General features: G+C 32.0%; 3 protein-coding genes across 3 annotated transcripts; 2 read left to right on the forward strand and 1 right to left on the reverse strand.

Moving 5' to 3' along the window:
• The first annotated feature begins 4,950 nt into the window (after nucleotides 1–4,950).
• On the forward strand, nucleotides 4,951–7,336 carry LOC132927628 (zinc finger BED domain-containing protein 5-like). The gene has a single exon (XM_060992204.1). The coding sequence runs from the start codon at nucleotides 5,347–5,349 to the stop codon at nucleotides 7,255–7,257; it is 1,911 nt and encodes a 636-aa protein (XP_060848187.1). The 5' UTR covers nucleotides 4,951–5,346; the 3' UTR covers nucleotides 7,258–7,336.
• Nucleotides 7,337–7,800: 464 nt separating this feature from the next.
• LOC132926169 (putative nuclease HARBI1) lies at nucleotides 7,801–10,361 on the reverse strand. Its single transcript, XM_060990506.1, has 3 exons — nucleotides 10,333–10,361; nucleotides 8,958–9,264; nucleotides 7,801–8,115 (listed from the first exon to the last, which is right to left on the reverse strand). The coding sequence occupies exons 1-3, from the start codon at nucleotides 10,359–10,361 to the stop codon at nucleotides 7,801–7,803; spliced, it is 651 nt and encodes a 216-aa protein (XP_060846489.1).
• A 721-nt stretch (nucleotides 10,362–11,082) lies between these two features.
• LOC132926170 (uncharacterized) lies at nucleotides 11,083–11,718 on the forward strand. The gene has a single exon (XM_060990508.1). It carries the CDS (start codon nucleotides 11,083–11,085, stop codon nucleotides 11,716–11,718), a length of 636 nt encoding a protein of 211 aa, XP_060846491.1.
• The last annotated feature ends 2,395 nt before the right edge of the window (nucleotides 11,719–14,113 follow it).

Genomic DNA, 14,113 nt, shown 5'->3' on the forward strand with positions numbered 1-14,113 from the left:
CGACGTACATTCGAGCCAACGTCTCGTATGTCACCTGTCTTCGCCGTCGTGACCACATTCTACGTGTCGCGTTCCAAGTGTAGTATACCGGTATCTCTTGGTACAGGTACTGTCTAGCTTCGACGTCGGTCGTGTTGAGTTCGAAAAAGGCCGTGAGTTTGGTTCGAGCCAGTGCGGCGTTTTGCACCCGCTCTAGTACCTGTCCAGGTTCAAAGTACACATTGTGATAGTTTTCCAGGTGGACTGGAAGTCTGACGATCGTATGACTCCTTTTATGCATTTCATACGAAAACAACCTCCAAACAGCTTCTGGCGGACTGACGTACCGCGAGTTTATGTAACTGAAATCAATAACAACATGTATCATAATCAAAATATAATAATATATATATATGCCAATAAAAAATACATATATAATTTAATATAAATAAATAAATAATTAATGTTAAGTTAACATTACTTGTATATTAAAAATAAATTCTACATTATCATGAAACGAATTACTAATTTTATCTAAGGAAAATGTTATATATAATATAGTTTAGTGTACATTGTATATGAACATCAAAGAATATAATAATCTAATAGTTATAGTTTGATATAATAAATAAAATAGTGCAGTACATAAGAATGTTTAATTTTGTGTTTGGTATTTGTTACTTATAATATCATCATTGGTTTAATGTAAAGTCAACTTAGGTAATGTATAGTAATAAGTATTACAATATGTACCTAATAATGACATGTAAAATGTTAAGTACGGTACTTGATAATCTTAAAACGTCAAATTATAAAAATTGTTTTTATGTAATGTATTTGTGTAGTAGTGAACGTCAATCAATTAAATAAATAAGTATATTTTAAAACATTAAAAAATAAATTAAGTTAAAAATAAACTAACACAATAATATTACTAAATTGTAATTGTAAAATCTATAAGTTTAATTAATTCATATACTTTTCTATTTTATCTCCATTCCAGACTTCCAAGGTAGCAGCGTCATGGCCTTTGTAGACGTATTTATATAAATACATCACACTCTTTATAGTAGAGCACACCTCAACGTTTATGTGTGCGTCATACTTGACCAGCAAGTATGGGTTGTGGGGTGCAACAAACTCACTGCCAACAGGATGACCTCTGACGTTTACCACAAGTCCGTTGTTCGGTCTGCGATAAGTTGGATAACCACTATCTGAAACGTACACAGTCTCTTCGCTGTATTCTTTGGGATACTTCTTTGAACAACTGTTGTCAATCATACACGGACTGTTGCCGTTGAGTTGTCCACACGGTCCGTGAATCATGTGTGACTTCACACTATCAAATAGGCGCCTTTCAGTTGCAGGGTCAGGCAAGTAGGCACACACAACATCGTCAACATCGTCGGCTGTAAGCAACTTGCTGTCCTCGTGCAAAATTATGAATTTTGTGTGCATGTGGAAGACCACGTTTCTGAAACACAATTGTGTACACATAAGCATCTATATTACCAAACACCCTTTTGGTCGCTATATCACGGATCAGCTCCTTCAGTTTTGCATGGAAAACCCTCGCCACCAAATCAGGTCTGTCGTTTGCCTTCAACCAACTTGGAATGTTGTCTACTATCTCTGGCCACCTAGGGTTACACGTAAACATTATGAACAGGTCTGGCTTTCCATACTTACGCACAATGGCCATTGCGTCTTGGTAACATTGTTTCATGTACCGAGGGCCACCTACAAACGTTGATGGTAGAATGGTCCTGCGTCCAACAGGGCCGATTCCGTCGACGTGGAGCTGTTGGTTTATGTGGTCCACCAGGCCCCGATAAGCATCAGCAAAGAGCGCTCTCTAATTGTCTCGAGTGTAGCGCAGATAGTTCGCTTCCATGCGAATGTACTGATCACACATGTACTGCTGTAATAAAAAACCACCTGCATGTATTAAACTAAATGTATGGCCTACATTCCCATTGCTATTGGTTCCAGTGTATCTAATGGCCAGACGGTAACACACAAACTCCCTGATAGTGTTCCTAACGCGAACCGCGTTCCGGCAGTTGCCTTCTTGTAGCAGGTTGTAATGCCAACCGGTTTCCCCGTACGGGAAAAAAAGGGGATATAGCATTGGATCTGCGTGAGATGAGCCAGCTGAAATGCTTTGCATCCGGTTATTTGGATCAACTGGGTTTGAGTCGTAGATGACCAGATCGAGGTTCCCTGGTGGCAGACCATCTTCACCAACAAAGACAACTGCTACCTCATTCACATGAGCAGCTGGTTGATTGTATCGCCGAGGGTCGTTGTTTGGGTCGGCGATGATGTGCATGGTCACCCTCCTCGGTTGCAACATGGGATTGGCAGCAGCAGCATCTTGTTCCCTCTGCCATACTTGTCGCATGTTTCTGTAACAAAACAATATTGTTTTATTATTAAATCCACGCGGTACATCCACATAATATGTACAGTGTAAAGGTATAAACATTTGTATGTAGTAAATAATGAATGATAGTATTATTGTTATTATGATGTATGCATGGTGGAGGCAAATCTAACACATTACAGTACAATTTAATATATATTAGTTATTATTTGGAAGTGTATTTCTATTGGTGACAATATGTATGTATAAACATAAATAATAATATGATAATAATAAGTAAAAATCTAACTTGGTAAAAAGTATAAATGTTGTAAAATATAAGTTAAGTAAAATCAATATAACTCTAAGTCCCGTTAGTTCAGTGTTTGCATAACACTTACAGAGTGTTACAACAATACTCACACCTATGGGAATAGTGTATAAGATGTGTGCATGAAATATTTGTTTATTCATACTCTTAAAATATAGTTTAAAGCTATGAATATTAATATCGTGCCCAAAGTCTCAGTATATAAAAATAAAAATAAATTTGTGTTTTACCAATAAAAAAGTTACTGGTACCTATGCCTCAAGTAAATAGGTTGGTGTTACATAAATAAATACCTTGAAGTACTAAACCTATAATGGTAACAATAACACACACGGTAAACCCACAGCACACTAAAGTACCATTAAATAGTAATAATAATATATATATAATGACAATAAAATCAGTCACTTTGCAAATAAAATTATTTAATTTACCTATACATTCATATTTTATGTTGTTTCTTGATAGATAATAAATTTAAATATAATTAAAACGCTGTCATAAAGCATAATGTGTGTGGACTGATAAATGTATATATTTGAGTACATACAGATATGAATATTAATATTATAATTATGGATAACAAAAATTGTTAATTTCGTTAGGCAAGTGCAACACAAAATGCACACAACAATATTATTTTATTATGAAAGTTAAATGATGTATTACATATATACAATACAATGTATTGCTCTTAATGTAACAGTGTTTGTGTAATTTGGAAGTGTACTGATATTGTTAAAATCATGTTACTTAGAAGAATATAAAATCAAATAAAAATAAGGTTAAATCTATAAAGTGAAAGTGCCATTTAGTACAGTACATGATAATAAAAGAAAATCAAAAGAATTAACTATTAACTGTACCAAGTGTCATAATAATAGGAAAGGTGAATTTAATATTGTAATAACCTTTAAGGTCGCTCCACTATGCATGTTTCGCGTTTCGCGTTTTCGTTAAATTTCGTGAATAGTGTGTATAGTTTTTTCATGAAATATTTTTCACGAAAACTGTTTCGCAGTCTTTCGCGAACGAGGCGGTAAAAATGACGAAATTAAAGGACACGAAACAATTATTTCGTATTATTTCGTGTCATTTCGTTGTATTTCGTTGTGTTTTGTGTTGTTTCGTGTTTCATATGTACTAAACAGGAAATTCATATTACAGAGTTATAAATAAAATTAGATATTTGTAAGTAAATGGATGTATCAATATTATTATCGCGTGGAACCATGTCATTTTATTACAAATTTAGTTCGTCAATATTATTTGTCATCATGGCGTCTGAGTGGAATGATGAACTAGTGCTCACATTTATCGACGAGTTTAAAAATTACCATTGTTTGTGGGATCCAAAACATACAGACCGCAAATCGAAAACTAAAAAAAATGATGCATATCAAGAATTAAGTTTAAAATTTAAAAAACCGAAAGAAGAAATAAAAAAAAAAATTAACAATTTACTCCAAAGTTATAGAGGATATCGAAGAAAAATAAAAACAACCAAAGTGTCTGGTGCTGGAAGAAAAGACGTATTCAAGCCATCGTGGTTTGCATTTGATGCTATTAATACATTTATGCAAGATGTATACACACCACATGGAACTATAGACACAATGGTAAGTGAAATTGTTAATTAAAAATTAGTAATTTCAGTTAATTTATTTTTTGATTAATTTTTATTTTTATAAATAATTCACAAAAATTACACAGGTTAGGCCACAAAAAAATGTAGAAATTGTTTTCGGGCATTTCATATTTAGAATTTTATAATTTATAGTATATATTATACATTATGTACATTAATTAATAATATATTTGTACCAACTAACTACGTAGGTACAACAACTATGATTTTTTTTATTTTTTTCTATTTCTATTTTATTTTGTATCAGTAATAAACGTTATATTACAAAAATAATAATAGTACAGCGTTTCTAAAAATACAATTTTATTCTTATGTATATTTTTATAAATGATTATTATATAAATATATTGAAAAACATGCTCGATGACCAGGCGTTATAATAATAGAATACGAATATTTGTTGAAAATAATAAATAAATATTTTACATAATACAAGTATTCACCTACTATAGACATTACTGATAATTATCTTGCCACTCTAATTTTCCAGTTGTCATAAAATATTCTGCAAATTCTTGTCGAATATCTTTTGCCGTTATAGATGTTTTTCTACCCCTTTTTTCCATCGATAATAATGATGTTTGGCCTTCGCGTGAATTTCTCCATGATCCATTAAATCAGAGGTTCCCAAACTGTGGGTCGCGACCCAAAAGTGGGTCGCGATTATACTTTTGGTGGGTCGCGCTATTTTTTTAAATAATACAAAAATATAATCATCTATTACTTTTCGTTGATGTTCAAAGTTCAAATTCAGTTTTATCGTCAATCCTTATCTGTGAGTGTGACAATTACGAGTTTACCAGCGGCCGTGTCAAATCGACACAATCAGATTAATAAAGAATAGTTATTGTAAATATAACGATTTACCTATCTGAAACAAATTAGTAGATACGTGAATGTCGCTTGACGTTCAAAACTTTTGATTATTTTCAGTAACACGCGGCACATCGAATACGATACACGTACGCAGTTTTATATTAAATAGTACTTTTTGTTTTAAATAAATTCATTTTTTGTACTATGGACAATTGGTTAAACAAAAAGTCAATGAGTCAAAGTCAAGAAAAAATGGAGACAATATCTGTGTCAACAGTCAAAAAAAGAAAATTAAATTACGATGAGCCTTCAACAAGTTCTTCGGAATTAAAACAAAAAAAAACTTGCAGAAAATATTGTCCGGAATATTTGCAAATTGGATTTACGTGGAACGGAGACGAAGAAAATCCACGACCACAATGTGTTATTTGTGGATGTATACTTGCAAATGAGAGTATGCGACCAAACAAATTACATCGACATATCGATACGAACCATCCAGAAATGAAAGGTAAACCACTCGATTTTTATAAAAAAAAACTAGAATCTCTAAAAACATCCAAAAATAATATTTTTAATTTTACTGCAACTACCCAAAAAGCTACGTACGCTTCATATAAAATATGTTTACGAATTGCTCAAACTGGTAAGCCTCACACAATTGGTGAGTCTTTAATTTTACCAGCAATCAAAGACGCAGTCGGAATCTTGTTTGATCAAAAATGTTTAAAAGAAGTTGAAAAGTTATCGCTTTCAAATAATACAGTGTCGCGTAGAATCGATGAAATTTCTGAATGGGTAGAAAATAAACTGATTGAAAGAGTTAAATTGAGTAGATGGTTTTCATTACAGCTAGACGAGTCCACAGATATCCAAGGCTTATCTCAGATGATTGTTTTCGTACGTTACATATGGATGAATGAATCTCACGAGGATTTTTTGTACTGTGAACCGATTATTCGAGGTACAAGTGATGAAATTTTTAATACTCTTAATACCTATATAACAGCGAAAGGAATTGAATGGACGAAATGTGTCGGGTTATGTACGGACGGCGCCCGAGCATTGTGTGGTAAGAACAGTAGTGTTATTACTAAAATTCGTGAAATTAACCCTAATGTGCCATGGATGCACTGCAATATCCATAGGGAGGCATTAGTATCAAAATCTTTGTCAGATGATTTTAGAAGTGTATTAAACACGTCTGTAAAAATAGTAAATTTTATTAAGGCAAGGCCGTTACAGTCCCGTTTATTTGAGAAGCTTTGCGAAGAAATGGGCAGTATTCACAAATCACTTCTCCTTCACACTGAGGTACGTTGGCTATCGAGGGGGAAAGTTCTTACAAGACTTGTCGAACTTCGCGAAGAAGTCACTTATTATTTGGACGAAAAAAATGATTACGTAAAATTCTTACGTGATGTGAAGTTTATTTTAAAGCTTACATACTTAGCAGATATATTTTCTAAATTAAATGAACTTAATTTATATTTGCAAGGTATAGGCGGAGATATATTTTCAGTTCACGACAAAATTCGAGCATTTATGAAAAAACTTTTGTTGTGGAAAAATAATATTGAAAACAAAATGTTTGACTGTTTTGAATCATTTTCTAATTTCATAATTGAAAATCAAATAGAAGTTGATGATAGCATTATTACATCTATTTCTGATCATTTACAAACACTAAAAGATAATTTTGATTCATATTTTCTGAGTGAAATGGAGAACTATCAACAAATGAAATGGATTTCAAATCCTTTTCAAGAACATGACATGACAAGTGGGTTATCAATAAGAGCTAAAGAAGAATTAATCGAACTATTTGAAGATAGTGTGTTTAAAATGAATTTCAATCGAAAAAAATTAATAAGTTTCTGGTTATCAGTTCAAGAAAATTATCCAACTGTTTCCAATGAAGCTGTAAAGATGCTACTCCCATTCATTTCATCATATAATTGTGAGGTTGGTTTTTCGGCAATGGTTGCTATTAAAACCAAATTACGGAGCAAATTGAAACTTTCAAACTCACTGCGTCTCAAGCTAACCAATGCTGAAGTGGATATCGATGATGTGATGAAAAAAAATAGGAAACAATTACATCCTTCACATTAAAATTATATACTTATTAAATTTTACTAATATATTATACTTATTATACTTTTTTTTCGTAATTACATAAAATTTTATAAAATAGTTTAATTTTCTGTTGTATGGTAAAAAAAAAAAAAGGTCATTCATTGATATTGTGGGTCGCCATATTTTAAAAAATTTTCAAAATGGGTCGTACAATAAAAAGTTTGGGAACCTCTGCATTAAATATTTGACCATTTTGTTCCGTGTCAAATGTTCCAGGTGGTGTGTACATATTTTTTGATTCTTTGTTTCTTCTTAAAAAATTATGTAATAACACACAGCTTTCGGTGATTAGTCGAGCTTTAGTAGGATTTAGTAAAATGGGTTTTCTTAGAACACGAAAAACTGCAGACATAATTCCAAATACATTTTCAACAGTTCTACGAGCTCGTGATAACCTATAGTGAAAAATTCTTTGATTATGATATCATGTTTTCCATTATACGGAACCAACAGATTTTCTTGTAGTGGGAATGCATTATCAGCTACGATAACATATGGAACAGGCTTGTTTTTTTGAGGCTAACATATTGGTGTAGGTAAATTCAACGTTCTGTTTTTTAATTTCTTTGACAATGCACAGTTACGAAAAACACCTCCATCTGATATTCTACCTTGTGATCCGATATTTGCATAAGTTATGTTATAGTCAGCATCACACAACACCATTAGAACGATACTGAATGTTCCTTTATAGTTAATATAATCACTACCACTATGAATAGGAGAAAGTATGACCACATGTTTCCCATCTAGGGCGCCAATACAATTCGGGAAATTCCATTTTTTTTCATATACGTCGGCAATCTTTTTCCACTCACTAGAAGTTGTTGGAGTCTATAAAAAAATATTTCTAATATAATAAAATTATCTATAATTATATTATATTATAATATTAATTATATTATATAATTATAATTTATTATATTTTTTAAATAGGTAGATAGTAGTGAAAGTAATGATGCCAGTGATGACCCAAATAATGAAAGTTACATTGAGATCACGGAAGTTAATAATGAAGACAATAATGTAGGACAAAAAAATGTTGATTGGTCAAGTGCCACTACTAATATTGAAAAAAATACATTTAGTGCACCTGCAATGGTACCACGAAAAAAGAAGAAAAAGAAAAAGATGAAAATGAAACACGTGTGTCACAAGCATATGAGTATTTAATGCAAAAACAAAAAGAGAGCCAAAAGAAAACGGAAAAGGACGAATATGATATATATGGTGCTTTAGTAGCAACAAAACTCCGAAAAATGGACGAAATAACTCGTCAGTATGTTATGAATGAAATAGACAATTTGATGTTTAGAGCAATAATCCAAAGCACCAGTCACAAGAATGTACAACCACATCTATCTCAAAATACAACATTAAATTATGTACAACAACCATATTCATTGCCTTCTCAATTTCAAACATTCAACTACACACAACAATCATTTCCATCGCCATCTCAATGCTCAACGTTCAGTCATACCACTCAGCCATCTTCATCCAATTCATCAACACCCAATCGTTCAACACAAGTATCTCCATCACTCAATAACTCAACAGAGGCGTCAACTAAAGTGATTGAAGGTGCATTAGACTATGATTGGTTGAATAATCAAAATTATAATATCAAATTTTGTTAAATACTATTAAATACTTATTAATTTACAATAAATTACCTTTACTTGATCTGAAAGTTTTGTTTTTAATGCTTCACACACTTCAATTATAATTAATGAAATAACTTGAGGTGACATTTTGAACAAGAAGCTTAAACTTTGATAGCTATCTCCACTTGCCAAAAACCGTAACGTTACAGCTAAACGCTCCCGAGCAGGTATAGATTTCCTTAAGTGTGTGTCTTGTTTAGAAATGGATGGACCAATTAAATTAAGCAAATAATCAAAATCTGCCGAAGACATTCGACAAAAATTTTCGAATTTTCCAGAACACTCGTATGATAAGTCATTCATTAATTTATTACCACTGTATCTAAAAAAAATATATAAAATAATTTAGGATATTAAAATAAATACTATTAAAATATACATACAGTTCTCTATTTTTAAATAAAGTTGTAGTCCACCATCTTCGTCGTGTTTTTGGTTTTTTTTTTTTTTTTTTAGTTTTGAAGCCAATACAATATAAATTGCACTGGCAATTAATAATTCATCTTCACTATCACTATTCATTTTTATTTTAATAAAAATTAACAAACAACCTGTATGTTGACACGAAATAAACGTACTAGACAACACAGTACACTGAAAACTGAATGAAAAACTAAAACGAAAAACGTGAAACGCGAAACACGAAACATGCATAGTGTGTATAACTTTATACTTTATACTTTATTTAAGTAAATTTTACTCAAGGCCTTAAGGAATTTGAAAAATCGTAGGGACGCGCGTAAACAAACTTCAGCTGACTTTTGAATAGCGGGCCAATAGCTTCAAACGGAGAACCCCTGATTACGCTAAAATACACCACTAGTAACGTTGCCGTCGCGGCTCATTTTTCGCTGGCCGTACTATAATCACTGTAATCACTGTAAATACTTGAAATTTTCACCAAATGTTTATATTAGTGTTATCTATATACAGTTACATTTTCAAAATATTTCCACTTTTTGAACTTTTTATATAAACCACTGAAATTTTCAATTTTTCTGATAATTTTTTTTTTTGAATTGTCGATTAAATTTGTTTGGCTGAGTCAAAATACTTGAAATTTTAATACAAAGTTCCTCATAAGTTATTCTTATAGTGATTAAAAAATTATAGGAATACATAGGCAACATTTGTTTTATTAACATTTGAACTAGTGTAAAAAAGTTTTAACTAATACCACGACAAATACATTATCTCTATCACCTGTGTACAATATTATAGTCACGGACTAAGATTAATTTAACATATTTGCCTACCGTATTATTAATAACAATAAATAAATCGTTTTTCGTAAACGATGATATAGGATTGAATTCAAATTTAACAACATCGATTACAGTGACCCATTTCTAATTTACTGTACAGAAGATTGTCACCCTTTTACCGACTTTTTATTATTTCAGTTTGTGTCATCTGGCACCAGAACAGTTATTATAAACGCATACAAACACCACATAACTCAAAATCCAGATGCTAAAATGGTTCATCTAAAAAAAATATTATCAGAACAACTAGGAATTGGAATTGGAACTATTTATCAAACGATCTTGGAGTACAAACGGTTCAAAACAATTTCATTTCCGAATAGAACCAAAAAGTTTAAAAATGTGAAGGATAAGGTAGATGATTTTGATAAATATGCAATTAGACGGAAGATACATAAATTTTGGTCTGATCATGAGTTCCCAACATTAGACAAAATTTTTCAAGTAATCAACGAAGATGAGGACTTACCCAATTTCTCTCGTACCTCACTGTATAGATTATTAAAATCTATGGACTTTGAGTACGTGAAGCAAGGTCGTAATAGCGCTTTAATAGAGAAGACTGAAATTGTTGATTGGCGGAGGCGATATTTAAGGGCGATACGGGGATACCGAGAAGAGGGTCGACCAATATATTATTTGGACGAAACTTGGGTCAATGCTGGTGACGTTCCACACAAGGTTTGGTGCGATAAATCAATCAAATCAGCAAGGGATGCAACTTCAAAGGGCCTTCCAACCGGTGCAGTAAAACCAAGTGGAAAGGGAAGCGTCTTATTGTTTGCCATATAGGATCTGAAGATGGATTCGTCCCTGACAGTTTGTTATGCTTTGAGTCTAAAAAAAACACTCAAGACTATCACGATGAAATGAATGGTGAATGTTTCCGTGAATGGTTGGAAAGTGTTTTGCCTAGACTCAAAGATAACGCTGTTATTGTTATGGATAACGCCCCTTATCACTCCGTAAAACAAGAAAAGTGCCCAAATTTGAATACGAGGAAAGCCGATATTATTGCGTGGCTTGAGAGCAAAGGAGAGGTTGTTGATAAGTCTATGGTTATTCGAGAACTAATTCCGATTGTCAATAGACTGAAGCCAATGCACAACAAATACGTGATAGATGAAATGGTCAAGACACATAATAAAGATGTACTTCGTTTACCACCATATCATTGCGAGCTCAATCCGATTGAACTCGCATGGTCCAGTGTAAAAAATTATGTGAGAAAGAATAATACTACTTTCAAGCTGCAAGATGTCAAACGATTATTAATTGAAGGCGTTCAAAGAGTAGATTCTGAGATGTGGAAAACTTTTATTAAACATGTAGTTGACGAAGAAGACAAATTGTGGAACATGGACTTCATTGTTGATGAGTTGACGGCTGAACAAGAACCATGTGTTTTGAATCTGGGCCCCGATGACTCGGACTCAGAATCGGACTCGGACTCAGAATCAGACTTGGACTCAGATAACGACGTCAGACCTCTTTCAGACGAGTAAATTAATTTGTAAATTATGTATTATTATTTTTGATTATGATTATTGTAATTGTATTATTGTTTTTAGTATTATATTTGAATTATTGTTTTCCACTATTATTAATATTATATTTTTATTATTGTTTATTTGATTATTACCTACAGTATAATTGTGTTTTTATGATTTTAAATATTTTATTAGGTACTTTTGTCTCAAAAAATATTGTTAGGATTTGACGAAAATTTTTCTGTAACAAAAATTTCGTAGTGACAAACAACACCAATTCACCGCAGTCGCAATACAACACTACAGCTACAGCGCCTTGGCCTTATTAATTAGTAATTAGTAGTTGCTAAAGCAGCCACAGGCTTCCGCGCGTTTCGGTAATCGTAAAAGCTCGGCAACGTCTTCGTGAAACGTCGTGTACCAAGGTGGGGGAAATTTGGCCTTGGTACTGCCGCAGCCGTCAGTCGTATGCGCAAAAGTGACCGTTCTCTTTTGGAACAGAGTGTAGTTTTGAATAATTTTAAATTTTTTAAGCATCATACATCTAAAAAAAATGAAATTACGTGGCGTTGTGTAATAAATAAGTGTAGTGCAAAAGTTTATACTTTGGGTCAAAATGCCCAATTAATTAATACAGATAAATCGTGTTTTGATCACCGCCATGCAAGTGATAGCATTTTAAATCGGCAACAAATAAGCAATGCTTGCAAAAGAAAAGCTGTAGACTCTATAGTTGAAAAACCGTCAAAAATAATACGAAAAGAAGTATCAAATTATGCTAACGAAGGAGATTTGATTGCACCCGACTTAAAACTCATAGCAAGGAATATTCATAATGCAAGAATGCATTGTTTCCCCAAACTGCCAACATCAAGAAAAGAAGTTCACGAAATATTAAGTTTATTAGACATAAAAACAAATAGAGGTGAGTTATTTTTATATGAAAATGATGCGCTAAATGAAATAGTTATTTTTTCATGTAAAACAAATATAGATTTGTTAAAAGAATTAGATGTTTTATATATGGATGGTACTTTTAACTATAGTGATAAATATTATACGCAACTATACACGATTCATGGCATTAAAAATGGAGTGTACATTCCGTTAATGTTTTGTTTATTGCCAAATAAAGAAAAAAAGACTTACATTGCATTATTGAAAACAATAAAAATAGCTGGAGTAATACCTAAATAAATTATTTTAGATTTTGAAATAGCAATGCATCAAGCAGTTTTTGAAATTTTTCCGGAAACAGAGGTGTTTGGATGTCGTTTTCATTTGGGCCAAGCTTGGTACCGCAAAATTCAAAATTTAGGTTACGCACCACAATTTAATTCTGCAAATGACGATGTAGGAAAATGGTTAGTACATATTTTTGGACTTCCTTTTCACAATCCAGAGGAAGTGGCAGAATGTTTTACAGATTATTTTATGGCAGACAAACCTGAAAATGCAGCTATAACCGAATTTTGTGATTATTTGGTAGACAATTATATATCAAATGAATCAATCTTTCCTCCGAAAATGTGGGCACGGCAATGTTCTGATAGAGTCCATACGACAAACGCTTGTGAAAGTTTTCATTCAGATTTTAACTCTAATTTTTATCACCAACATCCAAATATTTTTAAAATTATTGAAATTCTCAAACTTTTTCAAGTAAATACGTATATAAAAATAAGAACTACAATTAATAACCCAAAACCAAAAATCAGTAAAAAATACGCCGAAAAAGAAGATTTTATAAATGAAAAAATTTCAGAACATAGAATAAGCAAAATAAATAAATACGATTATGTTAAATTATTAAGTTATAGAAATAAACCTCATAAAATATAAGTTTTCATTTTTATTATATTTTTTACTTTTTATATTATATTATATTCAATTATGAAAAATTAAAATACTTTTTATATTATATTATATTCAATTATGAAAAATTAAAATGCATTATACGATTTTTATTATATTGTATAATCATCATATATGTATTTATTCGTATATACATCGAATATACATATTTACACCTTTTTTCCGCCATGTAGGAACTTACATACGTACCTTTTTCCGCCGTGTAGGAACTAACGTGTGTATTTTTTTTACCTGCTACTCTCGTATAGGAACTTACATTCGCCCTACCTCTCCGGTAGACCGTAACGTGTAACGTGTAACGTGTATATATATATTATTATATATATATATTATATTATATATTATCACAAAAAAAAAAAAAAAATTATGATACACTTACCAAAGACGGCACCGCTCCAGGTAACAGGCGGCGACGAAATGCTCCTTCTAAGTAATCACGACCTAGTACAAAACGTCTCGAGCACATCTTTGAGGTAGCCAAAATCTGTCGAGCATTTATACCACCGTTCTCAGCGAACAACACCCACTGACGTCT

The sequence above is a fragment of the Rhopalosiphum padi genome, chromosome 3 (assembly GCF_020882245.1).
Source record: "Rhopalosiphum padi isolate XX-2018 chromosome 3, ASM2088224v1, whole genome shotgun sequence".
Classification (NCBI taxonomy): Eukaryota; Metazoa; Arthropoda; class Insecta; order Hemiptera; family Aphididae; genus Rhopalosiphum; species Rhopalosiphum padi.

What these genes read in the sequence shown, in the direction of transcription:
- LOC132927628 (XM_060992204.1), top strand. Translation starts at nt 5,347, where the DNA reads ATGGACAATTGGTTAAACAAAAAGTCAATGAGTCAAAGTCAAGAAAAA.
- LOC132926169 (XM_060990506.1), bottom strand. Translation starts at nt 10,361, where the DNA reads ATGACACAAACTGAAATAATAAAAAGTCG. An exon ending in ACTGAAATAATAAAAAGTCG is followed by an intron (nt 9,265 to 10,332) that starts GTAAAAGGGTGA and finishes TTTTAGATACAG; the next exon opens with TGGTAATAAATTAATGAATG. An exon ending in AACTTTCAGATCAAGTAAAG is followed by an intron (nt 8,116 to 8,957) that starts GTAATTTATTGT and finishes ATTTTTTTATAG; the next exon opens with ACTCCAACAACTTCTAGTGA.
- LOC132926170 (XM_060990508.1), top strand. Translation starts at nt 11,083, where the DNA reads ATGAATGGTGAATGTTTCCGTGAATGGTTGGAAAGTGTTTTGCCTAGA.